Consider the following 16,570-nt stretch of genomic DNA (forward strand, 5'->3'; position numbering starts at 1 on the left):
CCTGATTTTTGTTTCAAACCTGGCAATGTCAACTGTCTTTTCTCAAACCTGGCAACCCCGATGCTCTTACGTATCAGTGATTGGATATTTACGAAACGACGCATCACAAAACCAATAGTCTTTCTAGCATGCGGAAGAATTGTGAAGGTTGAGTTTGGAAACCAAGATGGGGGTGAAAATAGAAGTGTTTCGGGTAAGGGTGATGTAATATACATGTTTACTTGCAATTAATCGCAATGTTACGTCACTCCAGCTTTCCATTTAGTTATACTGACTGACTGGTGTTACTTTCATTTGAGATAAATAACTCTACTAGCTAATAACAGTATAGCAGAAGCGTTTGTTTTTCTCCAAAGGAAGGTTGTTTAGCTAGCACTACAGTGCCAGTGCCACTAGTAGTACCAGCTAGCTAGCTAGCTAGCTACCCTTAATACATTTTCTTTAAGAAGGCATTGGCTAGTTATGTTTTTATATGGTTTGGATATATTGACACTCGCATGTTGAATTCTTTGGATAAAAGCGTCTGCTAAATGCATAAATGTAAAATGTAAATGTAATGGAGTTCACTTCCGTAGGCATTCATTTCATAACTATTACACAGCCTATGCTCGCTCGTGTCACTGTATGAGAAAATAAACAACCCATTGGCTTAATAGCTGAAGCCTGGCGACATCAAGTCTTTGCATATATTTAGTAGAAGGGCCAACCTGATATGGGAGGAGAGGGTTGAATCGTCTAAAATGTGTAATTTTAGTAATTTAACAACTATACATCTGGTTATTACGTGCAGATGATGCTTTACCTGTCATTCCCTGTGACCATGTTTTGGATCTCAAATCAAGCTGAGTACTTTGAAGAATACATAGTGAAGAGAAAGGTTTGTTTATCCATCATTTCAGCGTTGGGCAGTAAACTTGCATAGGTTGGAGCACTGTTGAATGTTCCTTGTAATGAATATTTACTGTAGGCATCTTTCATTTATTGTTTTAACTTTCAGAGGGAGATCTTCCCACCAGACGAGAAAATGCACGTAAGTGAAACAATTGAAACCATCATGATTATATAGTGTAGAAGAGTTTGGGTTAATGATCATTTTAGTAAATAATTATGGCAAATCCTTTCTGAATTGTCTGTGCTATAGAGAAAAGAATTGGAAGACTTCAAGGAGCGTATGCGAAACCGCAAGGAGCAGCGAATATTAAAAGAGATTGGCATGGAGTCTGAGCAATGAGGTATCCAGAGCAGACGGGAGGATGCCCCCAGCAGGCGACCAAAGGCCCGCAAGTCAACTATTTGGCCTACAGTTGGTGGAAAACCACCAGAGTGGGACTTGGACTGAAGGGACTGAACGAATAACATTGACTTCTATGGAGAATACACCCTACATTACTGTTCCTGTGCCTCATTAAACCACAATACAGTAAACAGTCCTGCTGAAAGACTTTTACAATGCATACATTCAGTGCAATCAAATAAGAACATATTGCATTTATTGATGTGCACATCACACATTGTTTATTTTAGATGCAAAATTATTTATTTTTCGATTATTTAGATTTGACCTTACTTTTCTTACTATCATTCATTAAAGCGTGACTATTGTATTCCTGAAAGTTTTGTATTATCTGGTAGGCTAATTGGGGAACAATAAGTAGAACAAGAAAGATTAAATCTGAATGTACCTGAGAAGATATCGCACCCTAACATAGGCCCAACATTGTATAAAAGACTTCCAGGGTGCCATGGTCATTAGAAACTATGACATCACAAAGCATGTTATTTGATATTGTTTCCTGTTATCCTCACCACGGTTAAGAAAGTAATTGATTTCTTTGACATGAAGTTGTCACGAGGAATAGAGGCCTGTACAGACTAAAATGATGGACGCTGGTAAGCGCTTGTCATCTCTCCTCCCGACTCATACACCCATCTGGACACATCACTTTTCAGTTTCTTTGCGACTGGATGAGCTAGCCAATGTCCCAAGGGTCACTGGGTGGCTTTTCTGTAAACTTCGCATGTTGGATGGTAGCTATACAGAGAAGTCTCCACGGTGAGATAAAGAATAAGTGATATGTAACATTCAATCCAGAAGCCCCCTCCATAGCCTCATGAGGAACATTATTGTGTGTGCATATTGTACAGACAGGAGGTTCAGCATAACACAGTTCAGTGGGGAACGCTATTCAAGTTTGTGTGCCGGACTTCTGTCAATAGCTCAACAGGGGTCCTACAGAACTGCTTGTGTAGAATATCTATCCGTGAGGTCAGTAACATTTTAAGAAAACATTATCTTTTGTGTGATTTGGACTATTTATGGAATAAAAAATATTGATGTTTATCAGGTATGTTCATTGGAATTGTATTGACATCGTTTCTGTATACAGGACAAACATGGAGGAACATCTTTTAAAAAGGTAAGAAAGAGGATGTTCGGAAACTCAGTTGACTTTTGACAAAATATATGCGTATTGAGGAATAATATTCCTCTGCCCAAAAGGGATATTACATTCAAAGACACTTGAATGATAATAGATTAATCTGATTCTGGGGTTTGGACAGGGCTTTAAATTACATTTAGGTTATGCTTTGGTGAGACTGAAGGAACTACTGGGTTCCCTTTAACCTCTAACCCCTGCATCTGTGTTGTATTTTAGGTTGGTTATGTTGATTTAAACTTGTCGGAGTTTGCAGGCTCTGGACATGTGACTCGAAACTATCTTCTTGAAGGGTATATGAAGGATAACAAACTTGATAACTCCATTATTAAGGTCAGAGAAATCTAAATGCTTTTTACATGATCGAGCGATACCGATGATGTGCAAGTTGTGAACAATATTTGACAAATTGTTTACACAATCATATTTTGCAGATAGGCATACAAATGCAACTGCTTCAAGGAGATCCTTGTTTCAGAGTGTAAGAGAGAGATTACCAAACAACAATTGATAATTTGATTGTTACCATTGAGGGGAAATTAATGACGTTGACTTTGCCTCATCAGCCCCTCACTGCAGTCCCTCTCCACGAGAACATTGTCAACAAAGCTTTCCCATGAGCATACATCCAGTAGTGATTCTGAACCTGGTATGCTCCCTCATCTACTGCCTACACAAGACTATACACATACTCAACTGTCAAAGAGCAACAGATGTGCTTTCCCCCAGGATCATCAGAAGATAGGCTGCTAGCCATCACAGGTCAGCTACTGGATTCCTTGCCTAATCAAACTGCTGAGGCGCAGGAGAGGGGGATGGCACTTGGCCATTTGACCCGAGTGGGGCATACACGTGTGAATGCTCGGGAAGTGGTTGAGAAACTGTGTCTGGAGAGTTTGGGCTCAGTATCTGAATTCTCTCCTCCCATAGAAGGTATATTTAATCTGTGCAGGGACTGGATTTTGCCAAGCTTGAACTATTCAGAACATAGGATTTTCATTTCTTATAAACAGACTTTGTTTTAATGTCATCATAGACACAGGACTTGCCCTAATTGTTGGTCATGATGGTTCAACATCCCTTGGTGTAATTCACACTCAGAACAGGTATTGCAGGTTAATTTGAATATATTTAATGGAATTTTTAAAATTATATAAAATCCTATATGTTTGCCCAATCTGTGTCAATAGGGAATCTGATGTTGAAGATTTGGACAATGTTATAATAATGAAATAAAGACACGTTTCCCACTCAAATCGCATGCATTTCTTTTTAGACCGACTCTATTGTAGATAGTGGACACTTCCCATAGTTATTACGTTTGGATATTTTTGCCAACTATATCTACATATTGTGAGAGTGTACTTCAGCTTTTCATAGAGGGCGTTGCTGACACTTCAAAAGTTCCAAGAGGAACACAAAAATTAACAATACGGAAGTGTCAAGATGGCACCAAGTGGACTAAAAGCTGTAGTCGGAGAGAGTAAGTAGAAAACTTTATAAAACAGAAACAAAGTTGTACTACCAAGTAGTTTGATGTTGCTTTTGTGCGATTGTACAGTTTGTTTGGAAACAATATTAAATTGATCACCCAGCAAGTTAGTTAGCTCGTCTGTATATACTTCGTTATACAAGAGCTTCCTTGTTAGCAACCAACTAGCTAGCTTCAGTAGCTTGTCAACATAACACCCACAAGACAAGTTGTCAAAACCCTATTTCCAAACAAAACTTTTAGCATATGTATCAATGTCTAAAAGGTTCGTTTTAATTATAATCGACGTCTTTTGACTTTGGGGTAATATTATGCTAGCTGTTAAATTACAAGATATACCTGATGTCAACTTGTTGATGCATACTGGAGCTGTCTCGTGATCACTCATGCGTTTGACCACATAAAATGCAGTTTACAGTTACAGTTTTTCACGATTGCTTAAACATGTTTCTTGAAACAGTCAACCATTTTCTTAAAACTGTAAACACAAAACCAAATATTCAAACTCAATTTACAAAACTTCTGACTCTTCTGGCAAAATCAAACACTCGCTCCTATTAAACCATGTAACCTGTGCTCAAAATCAAACTATGCTTTCAGATCATAAACACAACCAATCAATATATAAACACTATGGACCAATCATGTCTACACAACACAAACAAATGGAGATGGGCATGTAGTTACATGTAAATAAGAATTTGTTTATATTTACACAGTAAATCCATTTACTGTCGCAATACAGAAAATGGATTTTGGATTTCAAAACACTGGATTTTGGTGTTTCAACACCCATTGACACTTTCCTGATGTATGAATATGTTTAGCCTGTGTTCTGCACCTCTCTTTTGCCAACCGTCTCTGGAGAAGGGGATCCCTCACTGAATTGCTCATCCCAAGGTTTCTGTAAAAAAAAAATCTCAAGTGAGTTTTTCCTTGTCATCCTTGAAACTCAAGGTTGGCTGAGGGGCAGTTATATGGGCGTATGTGAAGCCCTCTGTGACATTGCTTGTAAAAAGGGCTATACAAATACTGTAAATTTGATTTGATTTGAAAATATTACAGTAACCATCACAACTTAGTTCTGTGAACAAAGAAAAAACCCTCTGGTGTGCTGGATCCAGCCTAGAAAACACTCCACACCTATGTTACCACAGGCCAATTCCATTGCCTGCGGGAAATTTACCCTGGTATATTGGTTTCAGTCATAGACCTTTTACCACCATGCAGAGAAAAATTCTTCAATTGGGTTGAGAAAAAGGCTGTATGGTGGAAGGCAAACATTTACAGTAAAAAAATGCTGGTTGATGTTGAACTATTCTCGTACACGGACACCACAGTGAAAGATGACATTGTCCCAAACCACTATTAGAAACAAGTGTGAACAATTTTGAGTCATTGTGTTTTACAGATGACAACTGTGGTGTAGTTGTGTTTACTGTTTGCCGCCTGTGTTTGCCATTTTTCAGCACAAGTGCATCACAGTGCAAAATGTGTTAAGTGAATGAGAATGTGTTTAGAGTTTTGCCCAAAGAGGGTCTGATTTGACAAATTGGTTTAGTTCACTGAACATTTGATTCCGAGAATGGGGTTTAGTGCAATTGTGAAAAACTCTAATATATTACTTTAACTGATGCAACTGACGAGAATAAACCAGTCCACAAGGAAATCCATAATATAGTCAGATCTAAGAAAAATATAGATTCTCGACAACCCGCAGATGGCAGTATCTTCCATTCCAAGTATATGTCTTTATTTGAATAGGCACAAATGCAGTTGTTAAATGATAATTTGTTAACTAACCACATTGGATGCAATCTTTTGAATAGAAGTTGTGTAGTTTTATAATTTATTTACGCTTTCCCTCCAAGAAATCCTGAACGGAGTCATCAAAAGTGTAAAGAAGGAAGGAGAATGGAAGGTAAGCCCTGGTTCTCTAAACCCTAAACCAGATATTCTTCATCTAAGTCATTCAAAATCAGTAAATCACATTTGTGTAATAGGTTCTTATTGTGGATCACATCAGCATGCGCATCCTATCCTCTTGTTGCAAGATGTCCGATATCATGGCAGAGGGGGTAACTAGTAAGTGAATCTTGCTCTTCATAGAATGTGCAAAGTCGAGGCATCACATCTCCGTCTAGCTATTCATGACCTGTTTTATCCCGGATATTATCAGGTAAATGAGTCTTCAGACTCATGACTTAGAGCTTCCTTCTCTTTGCAGTTGTGGAGGACATTAACAAGCGCAGGGAGCCCATCTCCAGCCTTGAGGCCATTTATTTGATCTCTCCAGTGGAAAAGGTTGGTCTTGCAGTTTCTTGCGAGTGTTTCAGCCATGACACACATTTCCCATGGTCCTCCTTAATACACTCCCCCTTTCTCCTCTTCCAATTGCAGTCAGTTCATGCTTTGATCAACGACTTCAAAGAGACTGCCTTCACTTACAAAGCAGCACACATCTTCTTCACAGACAGTAAGTTGGTTTCATCGAGGATTACACGCTGTCAGTATTGTGCGTGTCTCGTTCTCATTTTGAACTTCGTCGATAGCTTGTCCTGACGGCCTTTTCGCTGAGATCGGAAGATCAAGATTAGCCAGGGTTATCAAGACACTGAAGGAGATTAACGTGGCTTTTCTGCCATATGAGTCACAGGTGAGAGTTTTCAGCCATCTCTTTTTTAATTATGGGGATAATGAAACTCAGACACTTACACCTGACCCGTCATTACTTTTCTGATGTACAGGTGTTTTCCTTGGACAAGCCTAGCACCATGCACTCCATCTACAGCCCTGTGGGAAATGCAAATAAAGACCGGTTAATGGAGAATCTGGCTGAACAGATCGCCACCCTCTGTGATACACTGAAGGAGTTCCCCGCCATTCGTTACCGCAGGTACCTAACCCTACCCATGTCATCGTCCGTGGCTGATGTGGATTCCGACAGGACCCTCAATCATTGTGTCTGCGTGTGATTCGTCTTCACAGTGGTCCAGAGGAGAATGCCAGACTGGCTGAGGAAGTTTCTCAGCGTCTAATCGCCCATAAAGCAGACAACCCCAGCATGGGGGAGGTGAGAACCTACATGACAGCACTTGAACTTCATCTATCCTGCTCTTAATGGCCGGGGGGTTGTGGCAATTGACTAAGGCCATACTTCTGTTTGATTTCACAAATGTTGAGCTGCATCTTTCACTGGTGGTTCTCTATTTTCTTGCTTGATTCTGTTCACTGCTTTTACCAGTTTTCGCCATCTGCTAGAACCTTCTTCGTTTTTTTTCCTGTATCTGTCTTTCATGGCTGACATTCCTCTAGGCCTGAGCTGGATCTCCACAGGCATGTATACTTCCCCCCTCTTTTTGTATCTGTCGCATCACTTCCCTTCCGTTGCCTCACCTCACTGTCAATAGAACCTCCAAATATATTTCCTGATTGAGATAGTACCCGTAGGTCGTCTGTCTGACAAGTAACACGGGTGAAACCTCTTACTCATCCATGCCTGAAATTCCAATGTTTAATCACAGATAAACATCTTGACATCCCCAAATCGTAGACATGATCATCTGACATCACAGATGTGTCATCAGGTTATGAAAGGAAATGACCCGCCCCACACACAGATCTCGTTAGCAGGCATCTACAGTATATCTACAGTCATATTCTGATGTTTTCTGGACACGCCATTTATGGATTATAGGGTGCTGATAAGGCGCGGTCTCAGTTGCTGATTGTGGACCGTGGCTTTGATCCAATCTCCCCTATTCTGCATGAACTGACCTTCCAGGCCATGGTCTACGACCTTCTGGATATCCAACAGGACATATACAAGTGAGTCTGTAAACCACATTGGTCAGATGGACCATTGAAGTGTATGTGTGCCTGCGAATAAGACCACGCAATCCCTTTACATTGTCCTAGACATCAATCTACCGGAATCGGGGACGCTAAGGAAAAGGAGGTTTTACTGGACGAAGATGATGAGTTATGGGTACAGCTGAGACACATGCACATAGCAGATGTCACCATGTAAGTATGGCCCGCTGGTAGGAGAAGGCCCTGAAATGAAGGAAATGCTGCGCATTTGGACGTGACGTCATGCTAGGCTTTTCTGAATCTCGCACAGAAAAGTGACCGAGCTGCTCCGGACCTTCTGCGAGAGTAAGAGGATGTCCACAGACAAGTCCAATATCAAAGACCTCTCTCAGATGCTGAAGAAGATGCCGCAGTATCAGAAGGAGCTGAGCATGGTAGGTGTTCCTACAAAGCATACGACATGCTCCAAAAAGGGTTTTGGCCATATGTAAGGACCTGAAGGAAAACCGATGTGACGGCGCATGGGGATGTATAGTGGTTGCTGATTTGCCAGTGGAATTTCAGTGTGGTCCATTTGAGAAATCTCTGTATTTGAATTTTGAATTGTTGTCCAATGTTTCGATTTTCAGTACTCGGTTCACTTGCACCTGGCAGAAGCCTGCATGAAGAAGTTCAAAACGTCTCTGGAAAAGCTTTGTGAGGTCGAGCAGGTCAGTGCAACACAACACTGAGTGGTGTGGTATCCCTCCCTTGGAAAAGCTGCATGGATTTGGGATGTTTCGGTGAAATACCTTGACCTTTGTTTGACAGAAGATTTCAGTGATGTAACGAGTTGCGGGTAATATATAACTCATGTTGGTGACCTCACTGCCTCCATTCATATCACTCTGCTATGGTTTATGTGAGGATTATGCTGTAGGTGCTGGGTGTGTTCAGTTTGAACAAGGAATCTTCATGGTAACATTGCATAAACGGCACATATGGAACGTTCACTCGTCGAATATGGCATAATGCACAGTAAGCTGTTACATCACTGTTGAACGTACAACATGACCACTCGAGTTAATGTTACTGAGCTTTCAGCAGACCATAAACTGGCTGCGTTCAACAGAAACAGAAATGGCAGCGGTTGTGTTGATCCTGCGAGACTGAAATCGGAGAAGGCACAGTCAGAGTAGTGATTTATGTGTGTTTGAGGTACTTTAGGATGAACTGTTAGTGTGTGTGTGTGGTTGACTTATCACATAGCCCTAATGGGTCATCAGTAGTGTGTCTGAACGCCGCCTCTTAATCATATGTGCTGTGCATGATGAGCTTGAGTCTGCATGTACTGTAACATAACTATAACCAAAGATGCCTGACTCTGCATGTGTTCATCAAAGTCCCACATTTGAGTAACACTAGTCATCGATGGACCATGATGGGTGTCGGGTCTTATGCAGCCTTTTAGATCTGGGAAGAAGGCTTGTCTTTAATCTCCCTGGAACACATCCATCACAGTCACGACTGTGCATACAGAACTTTGTATAACTCGCGGTGGTTCTCAGAGGAAGTGGTAAAGCAGCCCTCGTTTCGTGTTGTCCCCAGGATTTAGCCATGGGCTCCGACGCGGAGGGGGAACCCCTGAAGGACGCCATGAAGAGCATTGTCCCCGTTCTCCTCGACACAAACATCGAGCCCTTTGACAAGATACGGATTATACTTTTGTACATATTCCACAAGAAAAAGGGTAAAGGATTCATACGGCACTATTCATCATGAAGTGCTTTATTCTATGTCTAAAAGCACACATCCAATGGCCAAATGCGCTTCCAATGGATTCATATTTTATGACGCTGGGAATTTATTTTAAAAAAAACGTGATCAAGCTCAGCAGTCTGTCATTCTTGTGAAGAATGACACTGTGTGACTGCCACCACAGGGATTGGAGAGGAGAACCTCACCAAGCTCATCCAACATGCCAACGTCCAGGCAAACAGCAACATCATTACCAACATGCAGCACTTGGGCTGCCCCATCATTGCTGGGGTAAGGTGTCCATCTTAAGTCCCACACTCCAGTGCTGTGTCTTTGGGCCACAATGTCCAAACCTTTGGATGGAGTCATGTGACGTTGGTTTGTGTTTTAGGGTCCCAATGCTGGGACAACCCTGCCAGATAAGAAAGAGCGCACGGAGAGCACCTACCAGCTTTCTCGCTGGACGCCCACCATGAAAGACGTGATGGAGGTAGGAGGGAACCGGAAAAGCCTTGGTTGCGATGATGTCCCATTTGTTTTGGACACCATCCGCATGGTGATTGAGTTGGACACGTACCGAGCCACCAAACGATCTGTCCAGTCGCCCTGACTGGCTCCATTTGTCTTCCCAGTATGTTATAGAAGACAAGCTGGACAAGAAGCAGTGGCCGTTTCTCACTGAGCCTGCTCTGATCAGCACCCAGCAGACTGCCGTCAGGTTGGTCTTCCCAAGCATGTGCCCGTCTAGTTGTTTTTGGCAAAGCGGGAAATTATTTAGTAGCCTTTTATTGTCTCCCCCCCCCCCCCCCTTAAGGGCAATTTGTTCTGCAGCATTGTGTACTACTGCAGCCTTGTGTTCTATTCTTAGACACATATGTCCAGGAGGCATGGTAACTTTCATGTCTTGTCACACCGGAAACCGGCTGATATAGTCGACAGTATTCGTATATAGGAACCACAAGACTTCATAATCGGTGCCACCTAATGGTTAAGGCTTTGCCCTCTTCCGTTTTGCCAGAGCACACATTCCCGAGTTTTAATCGGAGTGGTCATTAATGTTAACACGGTGATCCTAGTACTAACATCTGGTGGTTTCCTGCTTTATTTAGCTGATGCTGTGATGTAAGTGGTCTGAACTCTGCTACTATGTTCTGACTGAGGTTGGACATTAACCCTTGCTAGCCTTTTCGGCCGTCTTGTTAAGTCTTTTAGTACTTAAGGTTAAGCACGATGGTACCTACTAATGAATGGGATATACCTACTAATGAATGGGATATACTATATATATATATATATATCATTGTGCTTAACCTAAAATACTAAAAGACTTGAGATGTCCGAAAAGGCTAGCAAGGGTTAATGTCCAACCTCAGTCAGAACATAGTAGCAGAGTTCAGACCACTCGCATCACAGCATGTAACACAGTGTGAGTATATATACTTTTTTGTAGTACACAGCCTTTGTTAATTAAGTTGCATAATGCTGAATTGTAATAACTTTACATGGTGTATTCTACAGCAGTGCACGGTTTGGGCACTGGCCCAAGAAAAAGTCTGCAGCAGAGTATCGTTCTGGCCCTCGTCTCATCATCTTTGTGATTGGTGGTGTGTCTCACTCTGAGATGCGCTCGGCCTATGAGGTCACTCGAGCCACCGAGGGAAAGTGGGAGGTCCTGATTGGTAAGTGAGACAAAGGTTTGACCCCATTGAACCCCCTAACAAGCACAAACTGCCTGTTTATAATACGTTTTCCTGTTCTTTTTTCCTGTTCTTAGGCTCTTCGCACATCCTCACTCCCACAAGCTTTTTGCAGGACCTGAAAAACCTGGACCAGGTCCCAGCAGCTGAGGGTTAGACATGCCTGAGGAGAGATGGTCGTCCCTGGATGGCTTTTCCAAGTATACTCTTATCTTTAATTGGGAGAATATTTGATACTGGTCTTTTGTTGCAGGGTTGGACAAGTCTGTGAAAGTTACATTTTTGATGTAATCATTTAAAGTAAACTTGCTTGGGATTCTTATTTTAATGCTTGGAAGCCTAAAGTAAAACAAATTGTGTGTATATAATGCTGTGATTGAAAATTATGTTCTAAATATTTAATTTAAGCAAATACCTTTTATGAAGATTATACAAATCTATGTTTTGCCTTCTTCTGTAATTGTGTTGCAAATGAGTGAAATATCACCATGATTATTTCAGATTTACTTGAAAATCCTTTCATCCTGTTTGAAGCAGAACTTTCCTTAGGTTGTTTCATCCCCCAGAATAATGTCCTTCTATTCAATATGGAATTGTGCCCATCTGTTAAATGTAAACGCAGTGGAAAACTGATAAAATGACTACTGATGTCCACGGTTACAATAGCTTGTTTCTTGTATTTTTGTCACCTCTTCCAGAATGTCTATCTTCCTCTGAAATGCACTTTTATCATGTACTTTTTTATAAGGATGGGAAGGAAGTGTGGTGGGCCTTTTTGTTTCTTTTGAAAATGATCAATAAAACTTCATACATTACAATATCTGTCTTCTGTTAGCTATATCCTAATATAAAGTGACCCACAAACACCAGACATGGGTCTCCACAAGAACATTAAGGATTTGTGAATATACCGCCATGAGGTGTTTACAATGTCTGTGCGGATGTTTCTACGAGAGAAAAGATCATCCCTGTGCATGAAGGGGATTATATATTTTGCATCTGGGATTACAGATGGCGCTATTAAGCGGAAAGCGACGGCTGGGCCCTTAATGGGAGCGGGTTCATACGTAGAGCTTATGTCCTTTATAAAAGCACTCTCCCTCACCACAACCTACTTCTTATGCATTTGGAGCAACCTGGAATCACATCGTATTCTGTTGTGGGACTATTACCAGACTGACTGATCAGTTTGTTATCTGAAGTAGGTCGTTTTCTGTATTTTTTATTGTTACCAGAAGTTCTTCACGTTTGCTGGAGAGAAGTGTGATGTCAGCTACTCAGGTAGAGATGCAGACTGGAGCCCAAAGCATTGTGCTGGTATGTAACTGAAGTAGTTGTATCTGACAGTCAAGGGTTCAATATATTCCTTCCGATTCCAAGTACGTTGTTTTTAGATTGGCTTTTGTGTGTGTGATGAGTTACAGTATATTTCTCAACTTGTTATAGTATGGTGGTCTGGCAATATAAAAGATTTCTGACATTTTATAGTTAATGTATTTGACATTTCACATGATGTAGCTTGCAGAGAAAAAGGCATGTGTTGAATTAGCGAAGCATCTGCTGATACAATAGGCAACTATTGCTGTACAGATAAAAACGCAAAATGAAATATATAATTGTTGCTTTGTTTCAGCAGGCCTCGAGGTGTTCTGCACCCATAATTATTCTTACTGAAAGCACTCCAGTGACATCCAGGAAGGTGCAGTCTGTAGAACCCTCCACAACCCAAACCACACCAGAACCAGACCCCACACGTAAAAGCCAAGTACGTAAAACACAATGGCTCATTTTCTGCACTTTTCTCCTTGTGACTTATGTGTGATTTACTGTGGTTAGCTTGTGTTCAGGTTGGGTTTAGATCAGTGTTCCTGATGTGTGTTTCCAAAAGGAAGTCCCCCCAGCTCCAGCAGAGCAGGACAAGTTCTTCTCCATGATCAGTCACTCTCAGAGAGGCCGTATGGATGAGCAGCGCTGCTCCATAGATCCCAGCAGGAGCTCCCCCTCCACACCGAAGAAAACTGCTTCCACAGTTCCCTCCGGTAAGACTTGCATCACAGACGCCTATTAGAACACTCAAACAACTCCATCACGGCCATAACACTCAAATCCCACATTGTATACAGCACAATTACAGTAGATTATTCCAGAATTGCATGGCTAGAGAGATATGCTCAAAGTCCTGGTTTCTCTGACAGGCCCTGAAGGTGACCAGTTCTTCAGGCTCCTGGCCAACACTCAGGGCCACAGGCTGGACGACCAGCGTGTGACACTGCCTTCGTTACCAGGGATACAGAAAGCAAGTAGCTCGTCAACGGCTGGACAGGACTCAAACTACCTGTGTTACATGGTCTCCAAAGTCCAGGTACACATTGGGCCCATGGTACTGTGGATGTTGCAAACAAAATATGAGACTGCACTTTTGACATCGGTTTAGTTTACCTCACCACACATCAATCGGTAGAATACATACAGTTATATTTATTCTCAGTATTTGGATAAGATGGTTCAAATCTTTTCAGAGTTCCCGGATGGAGGAGCAGAGGTGTTCTTTACCCCAGATCCACTTGAGCCAGGGGTCTCCTGCTGCCCAAAGGAAGAACTGTCTAGAGCCAGGATCTTCCAGCAGAGGTCCTCCAAGATCTGCCTCCTTTAGCCCAGGCTCAGAGATAGAAAGGCCCAAAATCAAGGATAAACACACCCAGGCTCCGGTTTGTACTGCTGATCCCCACTCATCATTATGGCCGCCGTGCTTTCTGTCATCCCACCGGAATTTCAATTCATTTGGCATTGTCTACGTCAAGCAATGGGTCTAACCTCAGCACAGTTCTGATAACCTTGTTGTCTTCTGGTGCATTGAATCATCCAATAGAACGTACCCCCGGCGGCAGAGCAGGACAAGTTCTTCTCCATGATCAGTCACTCTCAGAGAGGCCGTATGGATGAGCAGCGCTGCTCCATAGATCCCAGCAGGAGCTCCCCCTCCACACCAAGACACAGTGGCAGCACAGTGCCGTCAGGTGGGATTGACTTCTCAACTAATTAAAAAGCGGTTAATTTTTTTTCCTTCACAAGGTCAGATTTGTTTTCCATTTGAATAGTATAACCGCAAACTCCTGAATCCTTCTCTCTCACCAACAGGCCCTGAAGGTGACCATTTCTTTAGGCTCTTGGCCAACACTCAGGGTCGCAGGCTGGATGACCAGCGCGCCACTCTGCCATCAGCGCCACAAATTCAAAATGGAGGGAGCACATCCAAGTCTGGACAGGACTCAAACAACCTGTGTTACATGGTCTCCAAATTCCAGGTTGGTCCCCCTATGAATAACAAGGAGGTCATTTGGATCATATATTGTAACCAATGGAGGTCAGCTCTGTAAAGTCGTTTTTGGCACAATTGTATCATGTTCGATATGTATTGTTCCACTTTTCAGGGCTCCAGGATGGACGAACAGAGGTGCTCTGCACCGCACATCCTCCAGAGCCTTGGGACCCCATCTGCCCAGAAGAAGTCCCATTCCAGACCTGACACCCAGGCTCTCGATACAGGCCTGGGCCCACTGAGCCACGCACCCCGGAGGTCAGCCTCCTTCAACCCCTTCCCTGAAAAGGAAAGACCTCACAGCAACACCAGTCACCAGCAGCAGGTATGCCACTCACTCCTTTCACATAGAACTCTTATACTTTTAACATGCTTTGAGGCATTCAACCTTCTTGGGCTGGACTAGAAACAGCGTTCATTCATATTCTGTGCATTCATCTCACCAATAGGCAGAGCAGGACAAGTTCTTCTCCATGATCAGTCACTCCCAGAGAGACCATATGGATGAGCAGCGCTGCTCTATAGACCCTAGCAGAAGCTCCCCGTCCACGCCGAAAAACACCAGCCATATACCAACAGGTCTGCGATGACCAAAAACACTGCTGTAAGTTCATGTTTGATCTTTGATCAGTCCTTAGTGATCCCCTCCTCTTCCTCTCTGATAGGTCCAGATTCTGAGAGATTCTTCAAACTCTTGGCCAAAACTCAGGGCCGCCGGCTTGATGACCAGCGAGTATCACTTCCCTCGTTACCAGGGATACAGGGGACTTCAAGAAGTGCAAACACAAAAGTACGATATCATTCCGATTGCACAAATCATATTATTGATCTACCTTCATATAATCATGGCCATATGGCCATAACTAGTTATATAGTCTAACCCTGTGATGGTATTTCAGGATTCCTGTGTGGCACCTCAAAACATACGGACTGAGGGCTCTCCAGTTACACTCAGAAAGGTCCGGTCCAGACCCGTGGCTCACTGCCAGACCTTTACAAAGCCAGTTTCTCCTAGAGGACCACCCAGATCCGCCTCTTTTAGCCCTGCCTCAAATACACAGAATCCTCCAGCTCAGGTAGTTTTTCATGTTTGTAAAAATAAGTTCATTTGTTCTTCTATCAGATACAGGTCCACGAACTGACTGAACAGAGAATTTATGGATGACAGCCCAAAGTACCCTAATTATATTTTTCTTCCCAGGTGACCTTGACGTTATCCATGAGCTTCACACCACAACAGGTATTATTTATAGGGTTTGAGTGTTTCATAATACAGTTGGAATGGATGACACTAGAACTTGAAATAAACAGTTTTATATCCACCGTATAGGGACGCAGGGCTAACAACCAGCCATGCACATTTCCAGAAGTCTTTCTCACACTCGGAGCCCCCGGAGAATCTCTTGTCGTCCCGCTGAGTCCAGCTCCAGGACGACCTCTCTCCCTCAACCTAAACCTGGTTCCAAAAGAGGAAAGTCATTCAAGGCCCTCTTCCCCATGCAAGCCAAGCCCAAAACACCCGAGCTCCCCAAGGCCTTCCTCCCCTAATCCAAGAGCTGAGCCTTCATGCAGTAGACCTGTCTCACCCCATCGGGATGCACAGAGGCGTCATGCATCCCCAAGCAACAGTTCTCCTATGACGAGCCCAATAATTCCCGATGAGGACTACTTCTCCCTGATACAGAGAGTTCACACCGCACAGCTACAGAAGGGCTTGGAAGGGGAAGGAGACAAGAAAGGAGTTCCTGGAAAGGGTAAAGGAAAGGGGGATGCAGGGAAGGCAAAGGGAAATCCAGGAAAGGGGGATGGAAGGAAAGATAAGAAGGAAGGTGTCAGGAAAAGATAATAACAATGCATTTAACGTAGTCTAAATTTTGGGGGGCAATTTAGCTATTTGTTTGAAAATAAATACAACTTGTAAGGCAGTTTTATTACGTAGGCAATGTGCAAGTATTTTAGTTGGCACTGTTCGAACTGATGAAGTTACTTTTGTGTTTTTATTACGTGAACCATGAGTCAATTGAACATCCTTACTTATCAATAAACGTTTAAAACATTGGCCGATTGCACTCCC

The 16,570-nt window shown here is 42.6% G+C and overlaps 3 protein-coding genes across 3 annotated transcripts; all 3 read left to right on the forward strand.

Annotated features, from left to right (window-relative positions):
* Nucleotides 1-50: 50 nt before the first annotated feature.
* On the forward strand, nt 51-2,341 carry pet100 (PET100 cytochrome c oxidase chaperone). Its single transcript, XM_084678958.1, has 4 exons — nt 51-193; nt 791-877; nt 998-1,030; nt 1,142-2,341. The coding sequence occupies exons 1-4, from the start codon at nt 167-169 to the stop codon at nt 1,229-1,231; spliced, it is 237 nt and encodes a 78-aa protein (XP_084535084.1). The 5' UTR covers nt 51-166; the 3' UTR covers nt 1,232-2,341.
* Nucleotides 2,342-3,835: 1,494 nt separating this feature from the next.
* On the forward strand, nt 3,836-11,995 carry stxbp2 (syntaxin binding protein 2). Its single transcript, XM_084677275.1, has 18 exons — nt 3,836-3,921; nt 5,802-5,851; nt 5,934-6,015; nt 6,158-6,234; nt 6,331-6,406; nt 6,483-6,586; nt 6,678-6,826; nt 6,919-7,003; nt 7,628-7,758; nt 7,849-7,956; nt 8,054-8,177; nt 8,373-8,453; nt 9,331-9,472; nt 9,665-9,771; nt 9,872-9,970; nt 10,113-10,198; nt 10,999-11,159; nt 11,255-11,995. Exons 1-18 carry the CDS (start codon nt 3,885-3,887, stop codon nt 11,332-11,334), a joined length of 1,779 nt encoding a protein of 592 aa, XP_084533401.1. The 5' UTR covers nt 3,836-3,884; the 3' UTR covers nt 11,335-11,995.
* Nucleotides 11,996-13,134: 1,139 nt separating this feature from the next.
* LOC146253341 (uncharacterized) lies at nt 13,135-16,412 on the forward strand. Its single transcript, XM_084676830.1, has 11 exons — nt 13,135-13,216; nt 13,373-13,539; nt 13,697-13,885; nt 14,047-14,194; nt 14,316-14,482; nt 14,609-14,821; nt 14,946-15,075; nt 15,162-15,286; nt 15,396-15,572; nt 15,698-15,736; nt 15,827-16,412. The coding sequence occupies exons 1-11, from the start codon at nt 13,135-13,137 to the stop codon at nt 16,340-16,342; spliced, it is 1,953 nt and encodes a 650-aa protein (XP_084532956.1). The 3' UTR covers nt 16,343-16,412.
* The last annotated feature ends 158 nt before the right edge of the window (nt 16,413-16,570 follow it).

The sequence above is a fragment of the Hypomesus nipponensis genome, chromosome 17 (genome assembly GCF_054491055.1).
Source record: "Hypomesus nipponensis isolate SF chromosome 17, ASM5449105v1, whole genome shotgun sequence".
In the NCBI taxonomy this organism is placed as follows: Eukaryota; Metazoa; Chordata; class Actinopteri; order Osmeriformes; family Osmeridae; genus Hypomesus; species Hypomesus nipponensis.